Source organism: Delphinus delphis, chromosome 6, assembly GCF_949987515.2.
Source record: "Delphinus delphis chromosome 6, mDelDel1.2, whole genome shotgun sequence".
NCBI lineage: Eukaryota > Metazoa > Chordata > Mammalia > Artiodactyla > Delphinidae > Delphinus > Delphinus delphis.
Genome location: NC_082688.1, coordinates 103,249,491 through 103,275,506, shown reverse-complemented (window position 1 = coordinate 103,275,506; position 26,016 = coordinate 103,249,491). Strand labels below are relative to the sequence as shown.

Below are 26,016 nucleotides of genomic sequence, written 5' to 3'. Positions count from 1 at the left end.
AGTCATCAGTCTTCATCAGCTAATCTTTCTCTTTCAGGAGAGACACTTAGGACACCGTTCCCGACAGCTTCCTGTTCCTCTACTCTGCACCGTATCTGATTTATGGCTTGTCCATTATGGGAGTTAGGTTGGGTAGATAACATCACCTCTCTCACAGAGAGGGGAAATAAGGCCCAGAGATGTGAACCAGCTTTCCCAAACATACATACCTAATCAGTAGCACCGCCAAAACAACCCCATCTCAGTTCATAGGAAAGGAGATCTGCCTTTTCTTTCCTTTTCTTTTGTTTTTCTTTTTGTTCGTTCGATACTGAATTTGATCATTTTCATTTTAGATCTGCCTTTTCTTACAGGACGTGTACTGCAGAAACTTGCCAGACAGTATAACCTTCAACTCCCATCAATTCAGCACAAAAACACTTCCGGAAGGATATGCGCTCCACTTACTTATTCTAGATGCTCTAACATCTGTCTTTGGATTAAATTATACCACCAAAGTTATATACCTGGCCCCGTTGTTCAGCCACCTGGCACCCATGGGACTCCCCACTTTAGAGTACCTGCTCTCTGGCCACCTGCCTTCAATTCCCTCCTCAGATGGACACAAGCCTCTTCCCAGCATCTTCACGGGCCTCTCCATCAGAGGGCGAGCCTCACAGCAGGTGTGGACGGCCCTTGGACTCTTGCGGGGAACCAGGACCTGCCCTCAGGGCTGCGGACCAGGAATCTCTGTATTCTTTTGGAAGGACTAATTCCTCTTCGGGTCACTATAGATGTTATACAGTCTTCTGGCTATGTTTTTCTTTTTTTTCTATTTGTTGCTAGAACACTCCGCGTTCCCTCACAAATTTACCACCTCATGGCAGTGTGTTGTACCAACCAAACGCCGACCTTCTCTTACTTTTCCTGCTCTTATTTTCCCTTAATTCAAACACCCTGTTCATCAAAGCTTGGTAGAGTGTGCATATTTTTGTATCTGTGTGCATATATTTGTTCCTTCTATCCTGTTTGCATCGGGCTGCATAGAAAACAAGAGAAAAGAGTAAAAGACTTCATCAACCACATGATGGGCCAGGGGAGCCCCCAAGCACACACCGTCTTCGTGCAGTTTTGCGAACCAATAATACCGATGCCAGTTAACAAGGTAACTATGGGAACCAAGCACCCGGTAGGCAGGGGTGGGCATGGCTCACCCTCCGCCCACGATGTGCATTCTCGGCACTTGCCTGGAGGGTAGAGGAACGTGTGCTTTGCGTCCTGGTTTCCCGCAAGCTCCTTTATTTTTGGCCCGCGACAGGGACTGAACCAGACCCCCAGCAGTGAGAGCAAGGAGTCTTAACCACTGGACCACCAGGGAATTCCCTCCTGCAAGCTCCTTAACTGGACTCTGGATGCAGGCCCATATAGCTCAGTCTCTTATCTTCCATGCCCCACCATGTGGCTTGAGGATTTCCCAGAGTGCACGAGCTCCAAGGATGCACAGATCCCGGGGGTCACTACACTAACCCACACGGTCCCACCGGAGTTCTGAATCAGCTTGAAGGTGACACAATTCCCGACTTAACGTATGCAGCTCGATTCGGGAGGCTCCCCTGGCCTGTCCTGGGGTAGAGTCTATGAATCTCTGAGACTCAGGGCTCCGCCCAGAATTAGACCTCAGTGGCCTGGACAAAACCACCCGCAACACTCAGTGAAAACACTTGAATTGACACAGGCATCAAAACGAGGCCAAAGGCATCCAGAATCTTCCAGAAAGGGAAGTTCTGATGGAGGCCCGGGCCGAGCAGCCTCCTCCTTGAACATCTCAACACAGACACACCCGGAAACAACCACATTTTGCTTTATTAGGCGTTCCATGGTAATATAACACAGAGTTCTTAAGGAATAATAAACACGAGACTTGTTTTTTTTTACCATAATTATTTTGCCATTAAGACAGTGGTAACAAAAAAAAAAAAAAAAGGTACTCTTCTGGCTACACACATAATCAGCTTTAGCACTGAAAGTTCCTCCACTCGTGGGTCACAATCACAATTCCAAGGATTAAAAACCATCTATGATTAAATCCTACACTGGTTTAGAGCATCAGGTCACTGCAGTTATTCAGTTCTGAGACACGGTCAATTTATTTTAGCATTTACACATGACATTCATTTAACAGACACACAAAGCAAGCCAACAGGTAAACATGCTTACACAGCCTGCGGAAATCTTCAGGTTTTAAGTTGTTTGAAGGAAACAATCGAAACAACCGAAATGACCATCATGGAAAAACAGGAAGACTCAAGTGAAGAGAAGAGAGCTGCAAGCGTTTCTCAGAATTGAAACAAAATTTTTTTCCGACTGGTTCAAATTCCCTCGAAGGGCAGATGAGAAGAAAAAAAGCAAATATATTAAGTTAACCAATTATTCTTTAAAAGTGCAATTTACTTTTAAAATAACAAACAACAACAACAACAACAAAAGAAACCCCAGCCATAACCCCAAAGGCAGAACATGTGGAGAGACGAGTGTCATGATGGGATGAGCTGCTTCTTGATGTTACGCTTTACAAAAGCAGATTTGGTTTTATAAAAGCCTGCAAACATAACGTGGCTTGGGAGGACCTGTAAACACGCTTGGAAGGAGATGCAACAAAGCTCAGCTAAGACAGGGACAAGCACGAGGCAGCGAGTGGAAAGGGTCTCCGAGACCAGGAGAGGGTGGGGTGTGGACACAAGGTCGCCTGCGGTCTCTAAGGGGCCACTCGTCAAATTTACAAGGTTTTCTCCCCACAAGAGCTCTGACTCACAAAACAGATTTTTCCTCTTGCCAACTGAAATGGTCTTTAAGTCAAATTTCCCATGGGTTTCCCGAGGTTAGCAGGCTTCCCTATGTTGCGTGATGTCTTTCTAAATAATTGGACAAGAAAACAAATTTCTTTTCCTCCAAAGTGAGAAGCCCAGTGTGCTCTGGCATCCCCAAAACTACCTAGTTGGTAAAAGCATCAGCTCAGCACCTCTGAGCTGGTGGTTCGCTTGAGGCTGACTGGCTCCCTTGGGTGTTGGGCTTGATTTACAGATTTGTTTGTCTTTAGCCACTTGGCATTGCACAGAGGAAAAACTCTCAGGTCCTAGAGCCTCAGACTTCTTCAACAGCTCGGCACTGTCAGGTCTATCCTGGGCCCGCGTGTGACAGTGTGGATAACCTGGCCCTTTTCTGCACCTGGGAAGCATCTCAAACTCAATCGCACATCCTGGAGACGTGGGTGGGTAGCGCTGGTCTTATATGGACTAGGATAGCACATTACGATGGTTGCGATGACAAAGCTCATATCTTTCCAGGCAGGTTCGTGGGGCCACAGTAAAATGGCGGACCTGGTCACTGGAAAAGACCACGGGGGATAGAAGGCAAAAACAGCATGTCAGAGACGAAGGCTGGAAGAAACACAAAGAAAAGCCAGACACGTGAAAATATCCATGAATGAAGAAGCAAGAGAGAGTGCAAGCAGAAGAGAGGTGAAGAGAGGAGAAGAGAATCCTCCAAAGATTTCATCTGCAGCAAAATCTAGGCCAGAAAGAAAACCTGCCCTTTATTAACAGTTGACCCAGAAGATGATGGAATGGCGGTGTGGACGCTGTACAGCCTCTCAGGAGGGACATGACGAGTCTGCCCACCACCCTGAATCAGCTTGAAGGTGACACGATTGCATCATTAGGATGTCCAGTTCAAACCCCTTGTATTAATATTGCATTAGACTTTCCAATTTAGTATTTAAAGAAAAACAAACCTCTCCCCCCCCTCCCCTGCCCACCCCACCTGCAGCCCCACGAAGAAAAATTTTCTAAATATTTAAAAAGAAAAAGGCAGCTCTGGGCAATTCACTTTATCTTCCCCTCCCCTCGAATGAAAAGGAAGATGATGCAAGCACAACAGAGGCTGGAGATGAGCAACACCCTCACTGTGATTTGCTTTGTTTCGCATGTCTGAGTGTTGGACGCAGTTCTGTGTACGGGCCTGGTGGAGAGACGCAGGTGTGATATTCGTAGATGTGTAGGGAGGTGGGTGACCAAAACTGGTGACTCCGGGTGAGGGACGGAGTGCGGGGGGCCCGAGAGAGGGAGCCCCAGGAACTGGCTGCCCCACAGTAACTATCACAGGCTCTTTAAAAAAAAAAAAAAGAAGGAAGGAAGGAAGGAAGGAAGTCTCCGAATGTCCTCAGGTGTCCCATCCCCCATCCCTAAGCCGACGGCACGGCACGGCGGCCCTGAACTCTAGCCCAGGCTGGTGATGTTAGCACGGCCACCAGGGGGCGCCACGATGCGCTGGGTGGTGCGGCGGGGAATGTTGTCATCAATCTGGGCACCTGGAGACGAGAGAAGATGAGGGTCAGAGAAAGCTATACGGATCCCTGCTCTAAACCGAAATAACATAGCTTGGGTTTTTTAAATTAATTGTTATTGGAGTCTAGTTGATTTACACTGGTGTGTTAGTGTCTGCTGTACAGCACAGTGAGTCAGTTATCCATATACATACCTCACTCTGTTAGATTCTATTTGCATCTAGGTCATTACAGAGTATTGACCTATAGGGAAGGTCCTCGTTGATTATCTATTTTACATATAGTCGTGTGTATATGTCCATCCCAATCTCCCAATGTATCCCTCCCCCCTCCCTTTCCCCCTTCGTAACCATAAGTTTGGTTTCTACATCTGTGACTCTATTTCTGTTTTGTAACGAAATAACATAGCTTGGGAGAAAAAGTGTCAGGCCCATTCTTTGTCCTTCTAAAACCTCACCAAAAGTATAAGCTACAAAAAAAGGATGGGCCTCACGTGGCCTAGGAATCACACACTGAATAAAGCCATCCTTGTGGAAGCTAGTTGGATCCCATACCTAAAAAGTAGAACTATATGTAAAAGGACACTATATTTCAGGTTTTTGAGCAACTCAGACTACATCCTGTCCCTATTCTCAGTGATCAAATCGAGTGTGGCTTTTCCAGAGGTGCATTCTGTTCCCCTAACACTATCCATCCTCTGTGTAATCAAAGATAGGAGTCATGATATTGAATATAGAATATAGTTCCTTGTGCTCTACAGTAGGACCTTGTTGTTTATCCATCCTATATATAATAGTTTACATCTGCTAGCCCCAAACTCCCACTCCATCCCTCACCCACCCCACTCCCCGTTGGCAACCACAAGTCTGTTCTCTATGTCTGTGAGTCTGTTTTTTTTTTAAGATATTGCACAGGGAACTATATTCAATATCCTGTGATAAACCATAATGGAAAAGAATATGAAAAAGAATATATATGTATAACAGAGTCACTTTGCTGTACAGCAGAAATTAAGCTCAACATTGTAAATCAACTATACTTCAATACAATTTTTAAAAAAAAGACAGGCGTCATGATGGTCTTTATATTTCAATGGCCTGGTGAAAGACAGCACAGACTGTATCATGCCCATGTTACTTTACGGGAAAACTAATTTTCATTATTTTTAAATTTTTTGAAAATGGGTAATCTGTATATGGCAACTTTCTAAAAACCAGTATATCTGACAAGAAAAAAAAATGTATCTGCTTTACTGTTTCTTTAACCCACCATAAAAATTTAGATACGTATCTGTGACTCAAGGAACTAGAAAAGTAGGTTTTTAATCCCAGGCCAAATGAAATACTGAAGTTCAAGTAAGGAAGCTCTAAAATCTGGACTCTTCCCTCTCACCTCCCCTGACATCACATAGTTTATCCAGGCAAATAGCTAACAATTATCAAATGGCTTGATTCTAAGCATTTTACATGTGTATGAAGTCATCTAATCCTCAGAACAACCCCATGAGGTAACTACTAACATTATACCCATCTTATAGGTGAGGAGACGGGAGGCACAGTTCGAATCTGGGCTACGAAGTTAAGCTGTTGAAACTCTAGATTCCACAAGCTGAACCACTACAGTATACTGCATACGTCGGGGAGAAGAGAGTCCTAAAACACCACAATACCCTTTTCCACAATGGACATGATGCGCTGAAAAAATGTCCTCTAATATCCTGGGTATGACACACAGTGTACCCATCATGACATTATGTGTGATATAGACTCGTGTCAAGATTCTGAAACCCAACCCGTCATCTGCTATGAATTACATCTCTGGTGAGTTACATCTTTGGGAAGAATAGGTCCATCATTCACTTCCACCACTTCTCCTTCTCAAAAGTGATCCCAGACCCACCAGCAACACGGAGCACAGCCCTGCAGAACTGGGCCCTGACCAAACCATAACCATACCAGACAAGCTGAATCCAGACTGATGCAGGTTCCGGACAGGTGGGGCCTGCTGCTTGGCCGGAGACGTCTTAGCCGAGGAGGCCGGAGTGACTGTCTTGGGTGTCACAGACACCTCACACACAGGTCCATCATACAGGCCACGAGGAACCCCTCTCAGCTCTGCCAGCTGCAAAAACACAAGAGCCCCTCGACTCAGGCCACATTCACAGAGGACGCCTCCCTGGCAACCCTCCTGATGGGGAAGGAACAGGTGCCAGGATGGGCCGGTGACATTTGGGGATGGAGGGCTTTCTGTGGTCGGGTACAGCAGGGACAGATGTCAGCATGAGGCAGGGCCCCTGGCTCCAGGGCAAAGCTACCCCAACATGGGTCATATAAAAACTGATAAACAGTTCTTCCTATTTTCTCCCAAGACACTTCACCTTAAACCCTGCAGGAATTGCCAAACATGCTGTGAAGAGGATCTGGTCTCACGTTCAAGACCTGGCCCCATACTTACCAATCTTACTGTCCCTTTAATTCCTTTACATCCCTACCCCTTCCCTGCCTCACAGTCCCCAAGCACCAGTGCTGGAGACCGTTCACCACGTCCTGAATACTCTCTACATTTTCCATGCTAGTAACATTCTCTCTACTTAATTCCCTTGTCTCTCTTCTTTGTCTTATCCAACTTCTACTTAACCTTCAAGATCCAACTCAAAATGCCCTCTCCCCATGACACTTTCCCTTAAGACTCCGCAGCAGGGCTTCCCTGGTGGTGCAGTGGTTAAGAATCTGCCTGCCAATGCAGGGGACACGGGTTCGAGCCCTCGTCCAGGAAGATCCCACATGCCACGGAGCAACTAAGCCCGTGCGCCACAACTACTGAGCCCACGTGCCACAACTACTGAAGCCCGTGTGCCTAGAGCCCGTGCTCCACAACAAAGAGTAGCCCCTGCTTGCCACAACTACAGAAAGCCCGCGCACAGCAACGAAGACCCAACACGGCCAAAAATAAATAAATAAAATAAATTTATTAAAAAAAAAAAAAAAAAAAGACTCCGCAGCAGCGGTTCCCTCCTCTGAGTCTCATCACACACTCCTCATGACAGCAGTCTCACTTCAATCTGGCTGGCTGCAGACATGCCTGGCTCCTCCGCTGGCATTCTGAACTCCAGGAATAAAAAGACTGTGTTTCCCTTATCTATGAATCCTCTGTATATACCTCAGTAGTCTGACTCAAGGTGCTTAGTGATTTTGCAACTGAACTTAATCCACGATAGGAACCACTCATAAGATCAGAGGTACTCACCCTGCTCCTTGCCTTGATACGCTTATAAACAAAGTCAGGGAAGGGCTTCCGGGGGATGTAGCGCCCAGAGCCTTCGGTGACATGAAGGGTGCCGTCTTCGAGAACAATCTTCCCCTGGCTGATGACCACCAGGGGAGAGCCACGGCACTCCATGCCTTCGAAGATGTTGTATTCGAGAGACTAGAGGAAGGGAACACAGTAAACTTCAGAATCCACCCTCCATCCTGGTGAGATCTCATCGACCTGGCGGCACCCATGACCCAACATCACTCGGACGAAAAAAAGCCCAGAGATGAACTCCCTCTCCTGACTGGCCACCCAACAGGACTTAATCTCTATGTCTTAATTCTGCCTAGAACATGGAATAATCTTTCCTACCTCTCAAAAATTTGCGTTTGTTCATTCCTGGGTTTCGGCACCAAAAAAAAAAAAAAAATTGGGGGGTAAAAATAATTGAACAGAAAAATCGTATGGAAAAGCAGGAGGGTTTGTAAATGCCACACGAATGTAAGAAAATGATGCCTCGTATTAGCGGTGACTTTGTTCTTACTAACTCAAGCTCCAATCAGGTTAAAATCCCAAGAAGCCTTCTCTGACCAAGTTCTAAATTTAATCTTGAAATGAGCCATCCACGAGTAGGTTTTCCCACTGGTTTGCCTGGATTTCCAATCTCTTAAGAGATGTGGTCAAGCTGACGTTCCTAAATGAAAGGACTGTGGTAACTCCAGAGACAGGCCTTTGATAAAATGTTTGAGGTTTAATTTCCCAACAAGGCAGCCATCCTTTTAGTTTCCAGCTTTTCACGGTGAAAGGGGGACGTATCCACGTGCCCTCTTGGAAACTATGTGGGGTCTCTGAGTGAGTTTGTTGCTGTGACAACAGGAAATAGGGGCACTACAGTCAATGGTAAAGCCTCAACTCCTCCACTGCTTCTTCCCCGGATTCCAGACGCCTGCCCTGCTCACAGGTACACGTGGCCGGACCTGGAGAATTAATAGGCAGCTCCATCCATAAAAAGCAGCTGGGCTTCTGGGGAGATTCAGACCAGGTTATCAGCACTAAAGAGTCCGTCTGTGACTAGAGCTGTCGCACTGCTATTCAGGGTAACAACCCCTGCCTGGTGCAGAGGCTGATGAGAATGGAGAAGCCCCAGGCTGGCTCTACAGCTCACATTCGACCAGTGGTGTTGACAGAAAAGGGCAACAGGGGGCTGGCAGCCCTACTCAGAGACTCAAAGGAGTAACGTGGAAGCTACTGAAGGAATGAGGGAAAGAGGCACCTGGGGGAGGGAAGGGGTCTCTACACGTGGATTCCCGGGACCAAATTCCCAGGACCGAAGTGTGTCCCCCCCAAGCTTTTCATCGGTTCTAAGACGCTCATCCCTGAAATGAGAATGTGTCTCACAGCACGTGGAGCTGCACAGTCAGTGTCAGCCCAGGCTGAACCAAGTCCTTCCAGGGAATTGGGGTCAGCTCTTCCCACTGGCCTGGGGAATGACCACACCGGGGCTGTCTTATGAGAAAGTCTCCGCCTCTGGTTTTTCTGGACCATTGCTGGATGCAGGACTCAGACCACCAACTTGCCTGACTCAGTTCAGAGGAGCCATTTTTGCCCTTTCTGCATCCAAGGCCAAGGTCGAGGAAGGCAATATTCTTTGCCACACTTTCTATCTGGCAGATCCACATCTCATTATCCCAAACTCAGAACGAGCTGGCCCTCGGCAGCACTATTTTTAAAGGAGTCTTGCATTAGACTCCTCCTCCTGGGTACGTTTTCTTTCACGGCAGCGCCTAAACTAATGGAATATCTTAAAATCAGTGACATCTTAGATCTGGTGAAATTCAGGAGTTGTGTGACTCCAGGCAGATCCAATTAATCCTGCCTCAGACCTTCAGTTTTTTCACTTGCCTCCCGTGCAAGGCTTATGTGAAAAGGACAACATAAGAAGCATCATATGGGTGTAGATTACCAGCAGAGAATTCGGTCCACTCTGAAATGACCTTAGAAAGGGTCATCCTTTAAGGGGTGAATCGAGCCCCATCTCTTCCATGTTCCTGCACGGCTGTCTATACAAGCTCCTCTTGTGGCCTACTGGAGTCATGGAGACAACTTTGGCCATGGTACCATCGGCTTGGGGCCCACATCCCAGGTCTGCTCTTGGCCAGCTGAGTGACTTTGGACAAATCCCTTGCACTGATCTGAGATCCAGCATCCTCATCTATGAGGGGACACGGCCCACCTTACAGAAATGATGCTAGGATCACAAGAAATAAAAGGAACAAAAGCATCTAGCCCACTACTCAGCACTAGGTAGGCATTTAGAAAATCCCTGATCGACTGTCTGGTTTTTTATTGCACTCTCCCAACAAGACTGCAAGCCCTTTAGTGTCGGAAGACATCCTAAGACGCAGACATTGAGTTTAGTTGCCTATAAATGACTGACCACAGTGCCCAGAAGAGCTTTGGGCCACCTCCCAGTCTTCAAAGATGGGGGAACCAGTCCCATGACTCTAAGTGACTTAAAATTAACAAGTTCAATGGTCAGATCACAGCTCGGGGCATTCAGAGCCTACTCTGTCCAACTGTGAGGCACTGAGCCTTCATCACTTACCACGTAGAGACATTTTTAACCTCTATCCACATAGGTTTCCTAAAATGACTCATCTGGCTGGATGCTTGCCAAATCCAGCAGAGACTTAGCAACAGCGCTGTCAACAAGAGTTAGCTAGCTACTCCAAATTAAAGTTAACTAGCCCCATGGTAGGAAACACTGTACCACACGGGGAAAGGCTCTTGCTCGCGTTCTCCCAGATAATTAAAGCTGCGCAAGCATGCTTAGTGTGGGCTCTTTCAAACAGGTGAGGACGGGCAAGAGGCACTTCTAGAAGCCATGATTTCCTATATGGGGTTGCCTGGGGGTAAAGCCAGGGCAGTGCTACTGAATGTCCAGAGAGCAGCATCTGTCTTCTCAAATCATCACTCCTTTACATCCTGTCTTGCGCTGGGTTAAGAACTCCAAACGCAGGCTCCCTAGCTAGGTCATCTGCAGCTTACACGATGAGTCCGGTCTGCCCTTTCCATTACCTCTGGGGAGGGGGACTCTGGAAGGGAGGAGGAGCATGTTGTCCCTCTAACCCTGACCAAGAGGCTGCACACGCAGTCTGGCAGGGAAGAGCCCTGGACAATTTTGGGTTCTAATTCTGGCTCCACCGCAAAATAGCTATGTAATGTTAGACTGGTCCCTTAAGCTCTCTAAGGGTCCGTTTATTTATCTTCCCGATTGGGATAATAATACCATCCCTTTATTGAGAAGGCCAAATGAAAGGGTAAATGGAGCTGTGATGCTAAATGCATAGGAAGAGATAGGTTCACCAGGCAGGTCCCTAGGACCCCTGCCCATAAAGAAGCCAATTCTGGACCCCCGGGAGGTTATGATCTAAGTCACAAGTTGGTGCGGCTGTAAGGCTCTGCTGCGTAGCTAAGCCAGCCAGTGTGGAAGAAGGGAAGAGCCAACTATTAATACTGAGAGCCGAGCAGCCTTCCCTAAAGGCACCCACCATCCTGGCACCCACGGGCGCCAGGGCACCTCAAGCCCCTCGGCCCAAAGGAGAAAGAGGACCGGGATTTGGCCAAGAGTCCAGTGCTGTCCTGGAGAAATGCCAGAAGCCCAGCCCTGAGCTGGCCCTTGGAGGAGGTGTCGGGACTTGCTGGCCCAGGCCACCTGGGGTGGGCAATCTAGAATCAGATTCCCCATTGAGCAGGCTTTCAATTTAGACCTTGAACTTGAAGAGCCTCTTCATTCACTAAGAATTCACTTCAAGAGTCATACGGGTTTCTGACATAAAACACTCTGTCCTAGGTCCATTTCTTTTCCAAAGCTCTCCCTTTGTCCTTGGCCTCTCAGTATTAAACAGACACACACAATTTTTTCTACGAAGAACCAATGGTACCTACACCTCTACCTAATGCCCACTGACCTCGCAGAATCACAGGACACCCAGGGGCCTCGTCTAAGCTCCTCATTCTCAGCTGACGAGCCTGAGACATGACATGAGGTCACCTGCCCAGGGTCCCATTAACAAGACAGGGCATCCCCAATCTCCGCAGTCTAGACCGAAAGGCAAGAGACACCCCAGAACTGCAGATCCTAAACTCCTAATCAGAACGGCTGCCAGAGTATTTCTTCTATTTCTTCAAAGTCAATTCATTCCTTTAGGACATAAGAGCATCTGCCTTTTAGGCTTTCGGACGACAACACTGACATGAGAAAACAGTTGCTTCAAAGAATAAAAGTGCCCAGTGGGCATCTCGGGAGTGGACATTTGAATGTTTTATTTGGATCCCTTGCACCAAGGGACGCCATGAGAGGTGCTGCACCAAACTATTAAAATGGAATGCTGCCTGACTTCTAGAAGCTTCTGATGTGCAGGCATGACGCTGGAGGCTCTGAAGGTCCATAGATAGAGACCTCTATCCAGAGAGAGGCCATCGTACTCCAAAGTGGTAAGATTAACAGTCTTATTGACCTCACTAACGAAAAGGAAAGAGCTATTTTTTCTCAGTAAATTGCAAGTTATAACATCCTGGGGAAGAGTTCTTTCCTATCACAGCGAGTTCTTTTCATAAATCCTGAGAACTCTCCCTGCCTCTGTCCCTTTCTGTGACTGTAATTCGTTTGGACGGGGTCTACGTGGCCTTACACTGTTGTGGGTCTTGGCAGAGACGGTTTTCACGCTGTCAGGGTCCCAGATGACCAGGTCAGCATCGGATCCCACAGCAATGCGGCCTTTCCGGGGGTAAAGGTTGAACACTTTGGCTGCATTGGTGCTGGTCACGGCCACAAACTGGTTCTCGTCCATCTTCCCAGTGACCTGAGGAGGACAACACACACATGCACAACACGCACACACACAACAGAAGCAGACTAAAAAGTTGAAGGGTGGAATACTACTTAACCATAAAAAGGAACACACTTTTGATACACACAACAACTTGGATACTAAAGGCATCATACTGAGTGAAAAAAACAACCTCCAAAGGTCACATACTGTATGATTTCATTTATGCAACATTGGCAAAATAACCAAGTTATAGAGATGGACAGACCAGGGGTGAGACGGAGATTCTTCCAAGGGTTAGGGGTGGGTGTGACTATAAAGGGGCAGTAGGAGAGGGGTCTCTGTGGTGACGGAGGACATCTCTATCTTGATTGAGGTGATGGTTACATGGATCTACATATGACAAAATGGCACAGAACTATACACACACGTTGCACCACTGTCGACCTCTGGGTTTGGATATCACACTCTAATTATGTAAGATGTAACCATGGGGGAAACTGGGTGAAGGGTACACAGGACCTCTCTGTCCTATCTCTGCAAGTTCCTCTGGATCTATAATCATTTCAAAGTAAAAAGTTTAAAAAAAAATTTGAAGGGGTTGCAGGGCCTCTTCAGGAAACATCATTTGGCTTATGCCCTCTTCAAAGATATAGGCACAGACCTTGTAGGCCAGCCAACATGGGAGTCTCAGCCGCCCGTCCCGCAGCAAACCCTGGGTGCCAATCACACTCCCCATGTCCTGCCCCCCACCTTCTCGTCTCTACCACTTGCGCCTCATGTCCCTTTAAGTGCAGAATTTGAGGAGATGAATGCATTTCTCCGAGTTAGGAAACCTGCTCTAAATGCAACAGAAAAATGGCCAAAGGAAATGAGCAGGTAGTAAGAGGGAGAGAAAAATACAAATGGCCAAAAACATACAGAAGAAATATACACTTTAGTCAGTCACTGAAGAGACTGAATGTAAAACAATGAGACACAACATTCACCAATCAAATCGGTGATACTTTGGGTTTTTTGATGATAACACCAATTCAGACCTGGTAGGAGTAACTGGGTAATGCCACATATTGCTGGCAGCATACAAATTGGTGCAATCTTTTTGGAAGGAATTTTGACAATATATATCAAAAGCCTTAAAAATATGCACACCCCTTGACCCAGCACTACCACTTCTAGAAGTTTCTCCTACAAGCATCATTAAAGATGAATCCAAGGATGTAGCTATAAGGGTGTTCATCCCAGTAAGAAAATCAGAAACAACATAAGTGACCAACCAAAGAATTACAAATGAATTACAGTTCAGCATTAAGATGGAATGGTCTGCTCTTAAAAACCAAGTTGTTCAAGTATGTTTAAGGATGTGGAGACGTTTTCATGCTATAGGTTTTTTAAAAGATAGGCTGCAAAATAGTATTCCAGTCACACACTCACACACACACACACACACACACACACACACACACGTGCAATCTCTCACTGGCAAAAAATGAAAGACATTTGCTAAAACGTTCATTGCAGTTGTATCTGAAATAGGGTGTCATAAGTGATTTTTATTTTCTTTTTGGAATAACGATACACAGTTTACATAATTGAAAAAATTCATTAAGAAACAGAAAACCTATTGTTATTACGTTTTAAAATAGTAAAAATAAAAAAACCCACAGATTCCTTAAAGGTCAGGACATGTTCAAAGCAGGCTGAGCCCAGAGAGTCCAAAAGACCATTTTAAGGAAACTGAGTCCATTTCCACGAGTGGATTAACTAAGTCACCAGGTTGCTAAGGAAGCTTTTTCTGGACTGATCGAAAGAGTCATATGGTAAAGACTGGTTTTTTCCAGTCTCTACTGGTCCACAGACGATAATGGTGACAAATACATATGGGATACTTAGGAAGAAATGACCTCTGAGGAGTGGTCTTAGATTTCTAAACCTAAGAAATATTACCACACAAGTTACAGTTTCTAGAATTCTCTCAACTGCCGTTTCCAGGCCTGCATGAGGCCCAGGGCCCTCCCCCTGTGTGAGACCATCGCCCCTTACCACAGCCTTATCCCAGATGACGGACATCCGCTCCTCCGTGCCATTGGTGCCTTCAGGGATCAGGGTGAAGTTGTCCTTTCCTACGGCCTTCTGGGCAGTGTTGAAGGTACAGTGGGCACTGCCAGTGACCTGGAGATCTCCACTGGAAGGAAAACATACCACTGGCTTTTCACTAATCTTTGACCTCAGATCATCATTGAATGTACTTTTTTTTTTTGTGGTACGCGGGCTTCTCACTGCTGTGGCCTCTCCCGTTGTGGAGCACAGGCTCCGGACGCGCAGGCTCAGCGGCCATGGCTCACGGGCCCAGCCGCTCCGCGGCATGTGGGATCTTCCCGGACCGGGGCACGAACCCATGTCCCCTGCATCGGCAGGCAGACTCTCAACCACTGTGCCACCAGGGAAGCCCCTTGAATGTACTTTTCAATGGGCCAGGCCACTGAAAGTTTTTGACTTAACTGTCTTCCCCTCAGGAGACAGGAAATTTGGGAAGCTATGGCCTGACGCGGAAGCTTCATTCTAATGCTGTGTATCTACGTCTAGTTTGTGAGGTATCTTACGAGTGACACTGCACCACAGTAGAACCCTTTTGCTACCTCATTCATCCCCTTTGGTTGACTTTCAAGATGGCCCTGGTTTTTACCCAGAATTGCCCCCAAAAGCGTCAGGGTGACAACCCCCTGCTGCCGTCTGGCAATCCGAGTTTGGAGAACGAGGTCTCTGTTTACAAGTTTGCTTCTGCCCACCATGTTGGAACCCGCCGGTCAGCTTGGTGCAAGGAAAGACCAAGAACGGAACAAGTCGCCAACACTCACCACGACAGCAAGGAGTTCAGAAAGTCCGGAGTGGTCGGGTCGGGGCTCAGGGGCGGGGAGGTGACAAAAGCAGCAGCCTTGGCCCAGTTCTTGCTCCAGTACTGGGAGCCGTCAGTCCCCAAGCTGGCGGTGATGGGCTCGCCATACACCACGGTCCCTGACAAACAGAGGGCAGAGCTGAGCGCTGTGCAAAGAGCGGGGAGGAAACCACCACTGCTGGGACTCACTGCCTGCCCGGAGGCCATGGCTCACGGGCCCAGCCGCTCCGCGGCATGTGGGATCCTCCCAGACCGGGGCACGAACCCGCATCCCCTGCATCGGCAGGCGGACTCTCAACCGCTGCGCCACCAGGGAAGCCCTTCTTTTTCTTTAATTTTTATTTTATATGGGAGTAGAGTTGATTAACAATGTTGTGTTAGTTTCAGGTGTACAGCAAAGTGATTCAGTTATACATATATCGATTCTTTTTCAGATTCTTTTCCCGTGCAGGTTATTACAGAGTATTGAGTAGAGTTCCCTGAGCTGTACAGTAGGTCCTTGCTGAGTACCTATTTTCTACTTAGTAGTGTATGTATGGTAATGCCAACCTCCTAATAATCCCTCCCCCTTACCGCTGCTCTTGTAACTCAACCTTCTCCCGCTAGGGGATCCCAAACATTTCCACCTCCTGTTCTGTTGATTCCCGAATCTATTCACAATCTCCAGCTCAGACTGCATTCGAACACCCAATCCCGAGCGCCATCTAGACTCTTATTTGGGGTGAGGCAGGGCACCTCACACTTGACCTCACTGCTCACCAAAACATGCCCCCTGCTCTCCCAGTGTCTCCCAGCCCTTCTCCCAGTGTCCAGATCTGGTTAATGAGCTGAGAAAGGAAACAATACGTGACATCAGTGGGATGAAGCATTTGAGAGCAAGTACGCATCTCTCCACACCTGCCCAAGAGACAGCCTGGATGCCCGAGTCACCACCCTGAGGGTCCCCAGATTCACAGCAGACTTTGTAAGAGGGCAAAGGAAAGGACTTTGCACACTTACGTTACTGAGATTTCAGAGTTTGCAGAAGCCTAGCCTAATGCAGTATATTGTCAAGAAAGAATGCTGATTTCCTGATGCTTAAATCACGTCCTCTTCTCTATCCACTCATGTCCAAGCCAGAAAATTGGGAATCATTTATATCCATCGAATGCCAATGCTTTAATGCCTTAAATGCATCCTTTCCTTTCCACTCTGCATACCTTCCCTTAAAATCAGGACTTCCTCATTTCTCCCCAGCTCACCTCCTTCCCCACCTCTTCATCCATTCTCCATGGCTCTTCCAGAGTGATCGTCCTAAAACACAATCTTCCCGTGTCACTCTCTTGCATAAAATCCTCCCAAGGAGCCCTTCTGACTTCAAGGATAGAAACAAACTTCTCACTGAAGCATCTCATGCCTTTCATTGGCCGGCCTCACAACAACACTGGTCTCTTCTCTACCATCATCCAAAAACTCCATCCCGTCCTCCACTCCAATAATCCGATAATCATTCGGTTTTAAATTTTTTGATTTTTCAGACAAAGACAAATATCATATGATATCACTCATATGTGGAATCTAATTTTTAAAAAAATGATACAAATGAACTTATTTACAAAACAGAAACAGACTCACAGATTCCAAAAACAAACTTATGGTTACCAAAGGGGAAACGTGGAGGGGAGGGATAAATTAGGAGTTTGGGATTAACATACACACACTACTATATATAAAATAGATAGGCAACAAGAACCTACTGTACAGCACAGGGAACTCTACTCAGTATTCTGTAGGAACCTTTATGGGGAAAGAACCTGAAAAAGAATGACTATATGCATAACTGAATCACTTTGCTGCATACCTGGAACTAACACAACACTGTAAATCAACTACACGCCAATACAATTTTTTAAAAAATAATAATCAATTTTTGATTTTTCCACTTGATGGAGATACCCTGAGGAAAGCGACTCAGTAAATGTGTGTTGAGCTGATTGAAGGGTGAGATATTTTATTAAGTAAAGGCATCAGAGCTGGAGTTTGATCCCAGGCCAGCCTCACCACCACCGGGAATTCACCTCTTCTACCTGCTCCCACCAAGGGCTCCCCCGCCCCCACAGTGGTCCTGCCAAGTGGGCCCTTTTCTCCAAACCCAGGGCCCTCAAGGCCAAACACTCCTCAGTCTGGAATGCGTCTCCTTTCCTCTCCGCGGCCTCTTCCAAGACTTTATCTCTTGGTAACACAGCACTACACCCACTCTGGGACAGCCGCTGCCCTGAGAGCTGGCTCCGGGAGCTGGCCCCTACCCTGACCCCAGCCTCAGGAATCTCACAAAGGACGCTCTGTTCCGCCAGGGAGTGTTAGAGGCCCTAGAGGCCCGGCAGGCAGCTCACTTGAGGAAATCGGTGACAATCCCCAAGCAGGAGGGAGGGCTCCAGCACTCAGGGGAAGCCTCCCTCTGAAGGAAGCCCCAGGAAGAGAAGGGTAATGCTCAGAATCACCTGGAAGGTCCCCAGCGTTCCTGACCTACTCAAAGCCTCCCAGGCACGACGGGGTCAAGGAGCTGCTGGGCAGCTGCAAAAACCACTCTAGCTCATCCCAAAGGAGTAAAACCCCGCAACAAGAAGGCCTCGGCTGCTGCAGGTACACGTCTATGAAATGCAAATGGCTGACCAGGCCCCAGCTCCCCCAGGGGCCACAGTTTTCGACTGGAGCATCGGCCAGAATTGGCTGACCTGAGGGTAGCTCTTCCAAGCCAGCCAAGTCTGGAGGTCCCACGGGCTATTGACTGAGCATGAAGGTGAGGTCTGGGCGAGTCACTAGGAAAACAAAGGATCCGCAACCCTAAAGGTTTCCTGGCTTTGTGGACATGAAACCAATCAAGAGACAGAACTGCCTGGAGAAAAAGAGTGGCTGCCAGTCTTTGGACATCCTTGCACGAGCATCAGTAGTTTCCTGATTTCCCGTAATTTGATATTCCTCACCCTCTCCCTGAATCCGCACTTCAGTCCTGCCTTTGGAAACTTGAGTACAAGGAGGGGCTGGTTCCTGGAATGTGTCCTGAATCCTACAAGTGTGAGTGCCCTTGACCTCGGCCTTCATCTTACTCTGCAAAATACAAGTCAGATTTGGGTGGAGGAGCCGGTAGAGGAGACAGGGCCCTTCCCCTCCATGCCCCGGCCCACGCACCTCGCCGCAAGGGAATGAACTCGGCCTTCGGCCTATGCAAAACCCAGACGTGGTCAGAATTCAAGGCCACTGCTGACCAGACCTGCCTCCTTAGACCAAGGCAGAGCCAGGACTCCTGGGCCGGGGCCAAGCAAAGATGTGGGCACTTAGAGAAGGAGAAAGACATCTTTCTTTTTTTAAAAATTGGAGTATAGCTGCTTTACAACGGTGTGTTAGTTTCTGCTGTGTAACAAAGTGACTCAGCTCTATGTATACATATATCCCCTCCCTCCTGGACCTCCCTGTCACTTCCCGCCTCATCCCACCCGTCTAGGTCATCACAGAGCACCGAGCTGAGCTCCCTGTGCTATACAGCAGGTTCCCACTAGCTGTCTATTTTACACACGGTGGTGTATATATGTCAATCCTAATCTCCCAATTCGTCCCACCCTCCCCTCCCCCTTGTGCCCACATGTCCATTCTCTACGTCTGCGTCTCTATTCCTGCCCTGCAAATAGGTTCATCTGTATCATTTTTCTAGATTCCACATATATGCGTTCATATACGATATTTGTTTTTCTCTTTCTGACTTACTAGAGTCTGTCATACAGAGTGAAGTAAGTCAGGGAGAAAGCCATCTTTGCAGCTCATTCCTGCTTTGCCCTGTTCAGGGATTCAGAGGTCCTTGCTGTCTTTTGCGTTTTCTTCTCTTCGGCCCCCAAAGGCAGGGCAGGAATTACACCGTCCTGAGGAGGCCTCCACCTCCGCCCGCTTTATAAACACTGTACCTGAGACAGCCATGGATGGGCTCCTGGACCTCGGTCAGGCCGCAGACACCACTGCACTGCATGCCGGAAATAATTACCACTAATAATAATAAACCACCAAACAGGCTTCACTGGCCTTTCTGCCCTCCTCCAAACACGCTTCTGATGTTTTCTTCGTGGCAGTTAGACCTTCCTGCTCTCCTTCTGCGGGGAAAATCTAAACTGAAGGATATGATCCCAGGCCGGCCTTTGGCAGGCTCCCTAGGATGGCTGGGAACAGCAGGGCTGGGGGTGGTGTTTATTTACAACGGGCCTGAGTGCATTCATGAAGAATAAAGGAAGGCTGGGGGTTAGATATGTTTGACAGCTTCCGGCCGGGCGGTTAGTCATTTCCCATGAACGAGAAGCAAGAGGACAAATCCAGAGCAGAAACAACGGAAAATCGTGTGTGTGTGTGTGTGTGTGTGTGTGTGTGTGTGTATTTCAAAACACAGCCACAAAAGCACAGTGAGAAACTACACAAACACTGGGAATTCCCTGGCAGTCCAGTGGTTAAGACTCTGCGCTTCCACTGCAGGGGGCGCTGGGTTCAATCCCTGGTCAGGGAACTAAGATCCCGCAGGCCCCTTGGCACGGCCAAAAAAACAAAAAACAAAAATCTACACAAATACACACACACACCACTCTCCCTCTCCTCTCAGGCCAGAACTCAACACCCTGGCACCTGTCCATGGGTAACCCTGTCAGATTTTGGTATCAAGAGTGGTTCTAAAAGAACAGAATCTTAAAGTTTTCTGAACTGGCTCTGGGGTTTCTGAAGTTGGCTCTCTAATCTGATGTGATTTAAAGTACTAATGACTCCACTCCCACTAGTTAAGAGAGCACTGATAGTACATGGCATGATGGGGCAAAAGAAATGCACAAAACACCACACCCGGTACTTAAAACAGGCAAAGTTCTGGGTAACTGTGTATTTGACACCTTAGAACATTTCTGTCAAACCGAGTATAACAAGATTAGCTGGTTGTTCCTAATTACACTGGACAAAGTGGGGAAAGGCAAGGATGACTCAGGGATTCAAATTCCCAGCTCAAGGGTCCCATAAATGACCCAAACGTTTCTACATCGGCCCCAAAAGAGATCCTCATCTCCAGTGCCCTCAGCGCTAAACCAGCTGAAAACTGAACCCAGAGTCTCACCCTGCAAGTGGCTGAACTGAATTCCCAACTTGCAAGCATCTGCCATTAAGGTGAGGGTATTCGGCTGCAACGGCAACTCTTCCGCGTCTCCAGCCTGCCAGCCCACCCTGTAGACTCCAGACTTGCCGGTGCCCATATGGTATGAGCCAATTCCTTAAAATGTGTGTGTGTGTGTGTGAGAGAGAGAGAGAGAGAGAGGGAGGGAGGGAGGGAGGGAGGGAGAGAGAGAGAGAGCGCGAGCGCGAGCGCGAGATGGGTTGTGTTTCTCCAGAGACCTGACCAACACAGATCTTGGTGAGATTTTATAACATTCACAGCCCAACCCATGGGCCACTCTCTGGGTTCAAGATTACTAGGTTGTGCATTAACTTAACACGAAGGAATCGTCCCCCAGGTTGGGTCAGTCCTCACGGGGCCCGTGACCATGTGCTTCTCGTTACACCGCCACCATTCCCACTGACCCGCAGGGCATAGGAAGTCTCGTCTCAAGTTTGGGTTGTGAACGTTTCTGCATCTGGGTTCCGGGGGTGGGGAGGGGGGGAGGAGGGGGAGGGGTGTGCACGGGATGAGGTCATCAGGCACTGCCTACGCGCCACCACTCACACACGGAAGGCATCAGCGCCATGCTCGAACCCTCACGCGGACAAAATGCAGACCGAGGGTGCCTGTTCGCGAGAAATCCCGACACTGGATCCTCAGTGGAAAGAGAGCAGGCCCGGAGTCTGGAGCTAATTTCCCACGGGCTGGATGACCTGGGGCAAGATAGTCAATCTCCGCATTGCAGTTTCCTTTCTGTGACATGAGCCTATTACATCGACCTGTGTCTAAGTTCTTTTGAAGAGTGAAAACTGCCCAAGGTATCGTGCTGCTGGCTGTGTCTTCATTTCCTTATCTGCAGAGTGGGGCTGGTGACACGCTGTCCTGTGGAAGGACGCAGAATGAAGGAAGCAGCACGGGCAATGCAGCCCCGTGGAAACAGTCCTCACTCACGCTCTATCTCACACCTTCACTTACCTAAACACCTCCTGTCTTGGATTTAGGACCTGCAGGTCTCTGGGTGCGAGGCACGTGGAGACCAGTGAGGGGAGACGCTACTGCTCTAGACATTGATGGGGTTCTGCTTTTTCAACAGCTCACATGCGCACAGAGATGTTGAGTCGCTTTACACAGCCTGACCCCTCTAAGACCGGGTAGGGGGCTGCAGTGCGTGTCTGAACAGTGGCGCCTTCCTCTGTGCTCTAACCATACTTGGCTCGCACCTCTTTGATAAACTATTTCCCATGTGACCATCTGCTCCTGCACCCTCCCACTGCTAGTAAAGGAGCTAACAGGGCTGGGCCCATTCCTCACCTCCAGCTCAAATGCCTTAAGTATCCCATAGTTAAAGTTTGTGGAATAAATAAGGGAACTCTCTATTTTACAGGGGAAGAAAAGGAGCCACAGCGTGTTGGCAGCGTCCCATACCTGCCTCCAGGGTCCAGAGGAAGGCACCCGAAGCAGAAAAACAATCCTCAGCAGAAAATCCTTGCCCCAGGTCAGAGGCATCTTTGCTTTGCTCTTCTAACAAGCCCAAAGTTAAACCAGCCCTTCACTCTTTAATCATCATAGTAGTAGGTACCGTTATTACCTAGCCCTTACGTGCATTATCTCATTTAAGCATCATCCTTTTGCCTTGTCACCACGACTATCCTCCCCTGCAGATGGAAAATGAGACCTAGAGGGGGTAAGTCACCTGCCCACCATCACTTGCTAGCGCCTCGTGGAGCTGGGATTTGATCCAGGACAGGATACTGATCCCAGAGCCCTAACGCTCGATACAGCTTTATGTTGTATTGTATGTATATGTATGTACCACTGAAGTGGTCCCTTCTTGGTGCTCAGCCCCCAATACACACACAGGGTCTAAGTCATAAAGACAACAGAACGACATCCTGGGGTGCTGAGTCGCAGCTATTTGAGAGGGCCTGGACTCCAGCTCTGCGTCTTCAGTTGGGAAAACTGAGACGCAGAAAGGAGAAAGGAGCCTCAGTACTGCCGGCAGGGAGGCCTGGAACCCAGAGCTCCCTCTGCAGCCCCAGAGCAGGGCCAGTGCCACCTGCCCCAGAACCGAGACACCTCCATCTTGAAATCCAGACAAGTGAGAATCCGAATTGGAAAACATGGCCTCGGTGTTTCAACTCTGCTAAACTGAATGTTTAATTATATTAAAACTATATTAAAATATTCGCTTAACTTTCTGTCTCTTATTTTCACCTGGGTATGGTACGGTTCCTAAAATAAGCTGCCCCCAACTTCCCCTTTGCACACGTCGTGCCAGCTGTCCACCCCACCCCGCTACACGGAAGCAGCGATTCTGTGATTAGCGTTGGGCGCTGAGGCTGATTCCCGTATTGCAGATGTGTGCCTGGGTGATAAAGGGCCCAGGTGAGGGAGGGTCACCGACAGTAATCATCCACTTGTCTCCTAGAAACAACTCAGCTGATTCTAAGTGAATGTTCAATTTCAAAAAGGCAGTTCCTTCGAGCTGCCAGGAGAGGGCAGGTTTCCAAAAAACTGGTATCGCAGCAACCATTTCATGAAGAGCCTAAGGACAAAGGCCCCAGGGGAGTTGCAAAGAACAGGGGCTAGGAATTCATTGCTGGGTCCATCTAGAGGCTATCAGCTCCTGGGACAGGCTGACTCAGCGGTCATTGGGCAATTTGTTCTAAGTCTTGCACCAACTCACCCACCAGTGAAAAAATCCGGATCCACGTGGATCACACCCCACAGAGAACCAGAAACAAACCAGAGGGGTCAGAGTGCTCCCTTGCTGACAGAGAAAGAAAGACACATGGGGAGAGATAAAGGAATCAAAAAAGAATGAGGGGTCGGGGGGGAGGGGGAGAGAGACACCAAGAAAGTGGTACAGAGACCAGGAGAAAGCTAGAAGAAAGTCAAGAGAGAAATGGAGACACCGAGCTGGAGAAATGCAAAGAGGCAATCGGGTTGGGAAATAAAACGGGGAAAGAGGGAGGAAGGAAGAAAGGAGGGAGGGAGGGAGGGAGGGAGAACTCTTCTATGATACTCGTGTTCTGATCCAGCCAAGACCCACCCCAAGTCCACTACACAGGATCAGGCTTTCTTTCTGTAAGTGGAGCTAGCTACACTCCCAAGCACAGACCACGTGTTGCGATTACCCGTACTCACAGTCAAAGGCAGGTTCAGTAGGTTCAGTGCTGCATTCATAATGCATTAAGGTGCTCACAGCACGTCTCCTGGAAGCAGCACTTAGTATATTAGTTTCCAAGAACCTTCCCGCTGGAACAGAGGACCAGCCTCAGCCCAGAATATGTCGCTGTAATCTACAAAGAGCCACTCCAGCACAAGGAGAACAGGACACGAGGGCGGCCAGGGCAAAAGCCCCATCCTACGCCCCCATGAGACTCACTCACACACCCCAGCGGAAATCACTACCAGCCACGGAGGGGAACGGCGCTTAGCCATAGAAGGTTCCCCAGGATTCTGCGGCGCATGGACTGACGTCATCTGTGTATGTGCCTGGTCCATGTAGACTGCGTCAAACGAACTCCAACTTTTCTACGGAAGTGGGGGCAGGAGGCGGGTGTGCCCGTCCACCCACCCTGCGCTGTGCGCGGCTTTAAATAGACGCCAACATGGCCGCGGCCCCGGAACACAGCGAGAAACTGGAGCTCCCCGCCGTGCCCAGCTGTAATTAGGTTAATGCTGGAACGTGAGGAGAGCAGAACGACCCACTTGGCAGGAGGGGTTGGAAAAGCAGCCTTCCCCCTCCCCCCTCCCCTCCCCCCCGGAACCTGCGCGCAGTCAGACCGCAGGCGGCACTTACCCTTTTTCCGGGCCTGGGCGATGACTTCCGCGGCACTCTTGCTCATCACCTTGGTGATGTACAGGGGGCAGTTGGTCTGGTTGGCTATGGTGATGGAACGGTTCACGGCTTCGGCCTCGACCTGCAGTAGAGCATCCAAGCGTGAGAACTGCACCCACACTCAGTCTGTCCCCTGAGCCCGTCTCTACCCTCCTCCCACCGGGAGAGGCCACGGTGAACCAGAGACCCCTGTGTCCTCAGGGCTCTACCCTGAGTGGCACTGCAGGCGGGGGATGTGACGTGCCCAGTGTCTCTCAGTATTGATTGGTTGAAAGGATGGGGCAATTCCCTCCTGGCCCCTGTGGATGGTTCTAAGCGTGGTCGGCATCGGCTGGGGTCTGTAAGACATGCAGATTCTCAGGTGCCTCGGGCCCTTCCCCAGACCCATAGGATCAGTAACTCTGGGGGTGGGACCCAGAAATGTGGCTCTTATGGACCCCAGGTGATGTTTACACTTGCTAGTGTTGGAGAACCACGATGCTTGGAAACCAATGGCTCCCAGTTTGGTGCATTCACTCCCGGGGCATGGTCTCCAGTCAAAACATTCAGTGATGAATTTTTGAGCTGGGCTTCTGTCCCACGCCCACAAATGAAGCCAGCATCATCTAAGAGACAATGCGACCTCACAGGGCTCTGGGAACGGAGCAGGCAGATTTGTGTAAACCAAAGGCCCCTCTGTATAGGCAAACCGCATCATCGCCAGCCACAGACTGGTACACCCTTCAGCACGAGACGGGAGGGCTGCTCTAACCAGAAACCTGATTCTTTAAGCATGATGCTTCAGCGAATGATGTTCCAAAGACCCCAAGGGATTACTGCTAAATAACCCCAAGGGATTACTGATCAGGTGAGACTAGTTCTGAGACCGTTATACCGTACAGGGGAATCAGCAGTGTGTGCTTGGCATGAGCAGCTGAAGGGGCAAGTGAGACGATGTAACAGAGGACCTCAGAAAGCCTTTTGCTCCCTCCCGATTCCTGGCAAAAAGGCTGGCTTCAACTCTTCCAGGCAAGGGACTGGGTCTTCCTTGATTTGTTGCATCCTCTGGGCAGTTCTCCCGGGGTAGCACCTGGTACCCAGCAGGTGCTCAAAAATGTTTACTGAGCAAATAAGTGACTTCATTTTGGGTTAATGGTTAAAGCTAGGCTGTTCCATAAAGAGCTGCTACTTTTCATAAGAAATGACCGAGCTCTGGACTGAATCGTCTTAGCTAACCAGTCTCTACGGCAGCTCGGCCAAGAGCTGAAGTTCCGCAACTGCGCTAAGGGGTGATCTGATTTAATATACGAGGACATCCTTCACATTTGGTCTCTTGGGCTTCAACTATGTGAAGCGAGATGTCTCGAGACGCAAAGGCAAACCAAACAGCTCTTGAAAAAGCTCATTAAACATCCAAGTGTTTTTAATTCCTGGCATAGCTGAACAATCGGCCTCCGCTCTCCTGGGCTCCAGTTGCAACACAAGGGCCTCTAGCCCAGGCAGCACAGAGGAGGGACGTCTTGCATCTCTGCGGTCACCATAAAAGTCCACAGGGTGAAATGCAAACAGGACGCCACTAGAATCTGCATGGCTTCCAGGGGTGCAGGTGACTGCCCAAATTCACTGTCCCAACCCAGACTCTTCTGAAAGCGAACAGAGGCGCTATTCATAACTTCACGGGGCAACGGGTTTGGACCCCGGGTGAACCAGAATGCACAGTCATGCTGATTAGGGAGTAAA

The 26,016-nt window shown here is 48.7% G+C and overlaps 1 protein-coding gene across 2 annotated transcripts in view; it reads right to left on the bottom strand.

The window, feature by feature from the left end:
- Positions 1–1,822: 1,822 nt before the first annotated feature.
- The window catches only part of DPYSL2 (dihydropyrimidinase like 2), a 115,767-nt gene continuing 91,573 nt past the window's right edge, over positions 1,823–26,016 (bottom strand). For both annotated transcript variants that reach the window (XM_060015197.1, XM_060015198.1), the window contains exons 8-14: positions 24,259–24,379; positions 15,264–15,420; positions 14,449–14,590; positions 12,268–12,438; positions 7,568–7,747; positions 6,277–6,442; positions 1,823–4,345 (exon numbers count right to left, since the gene is read on the bottom strand). In XM_060015197.1, coding sequence (XP_059871180.1) covers positions 4,254–4,345; positions 6,277–6,442; positions 7,568–7,747; positions 12,268–12,438; positions 14,449–14,590; positions 15,264–15,420; positions 24,259–24,379 — 1,029 coding nt within the window. In that variant the 3' untranslated portion in view covers positions 1,823–4,253. The remainder of the gene's footprint in view (positions 4,346–6,276; positions 6,443–7,567; positions 7,748–12,267; positions 12,439–14,448; positions 14,591–15,263; positions 15,421–24,258; positions 24,380–26,016) is intronic.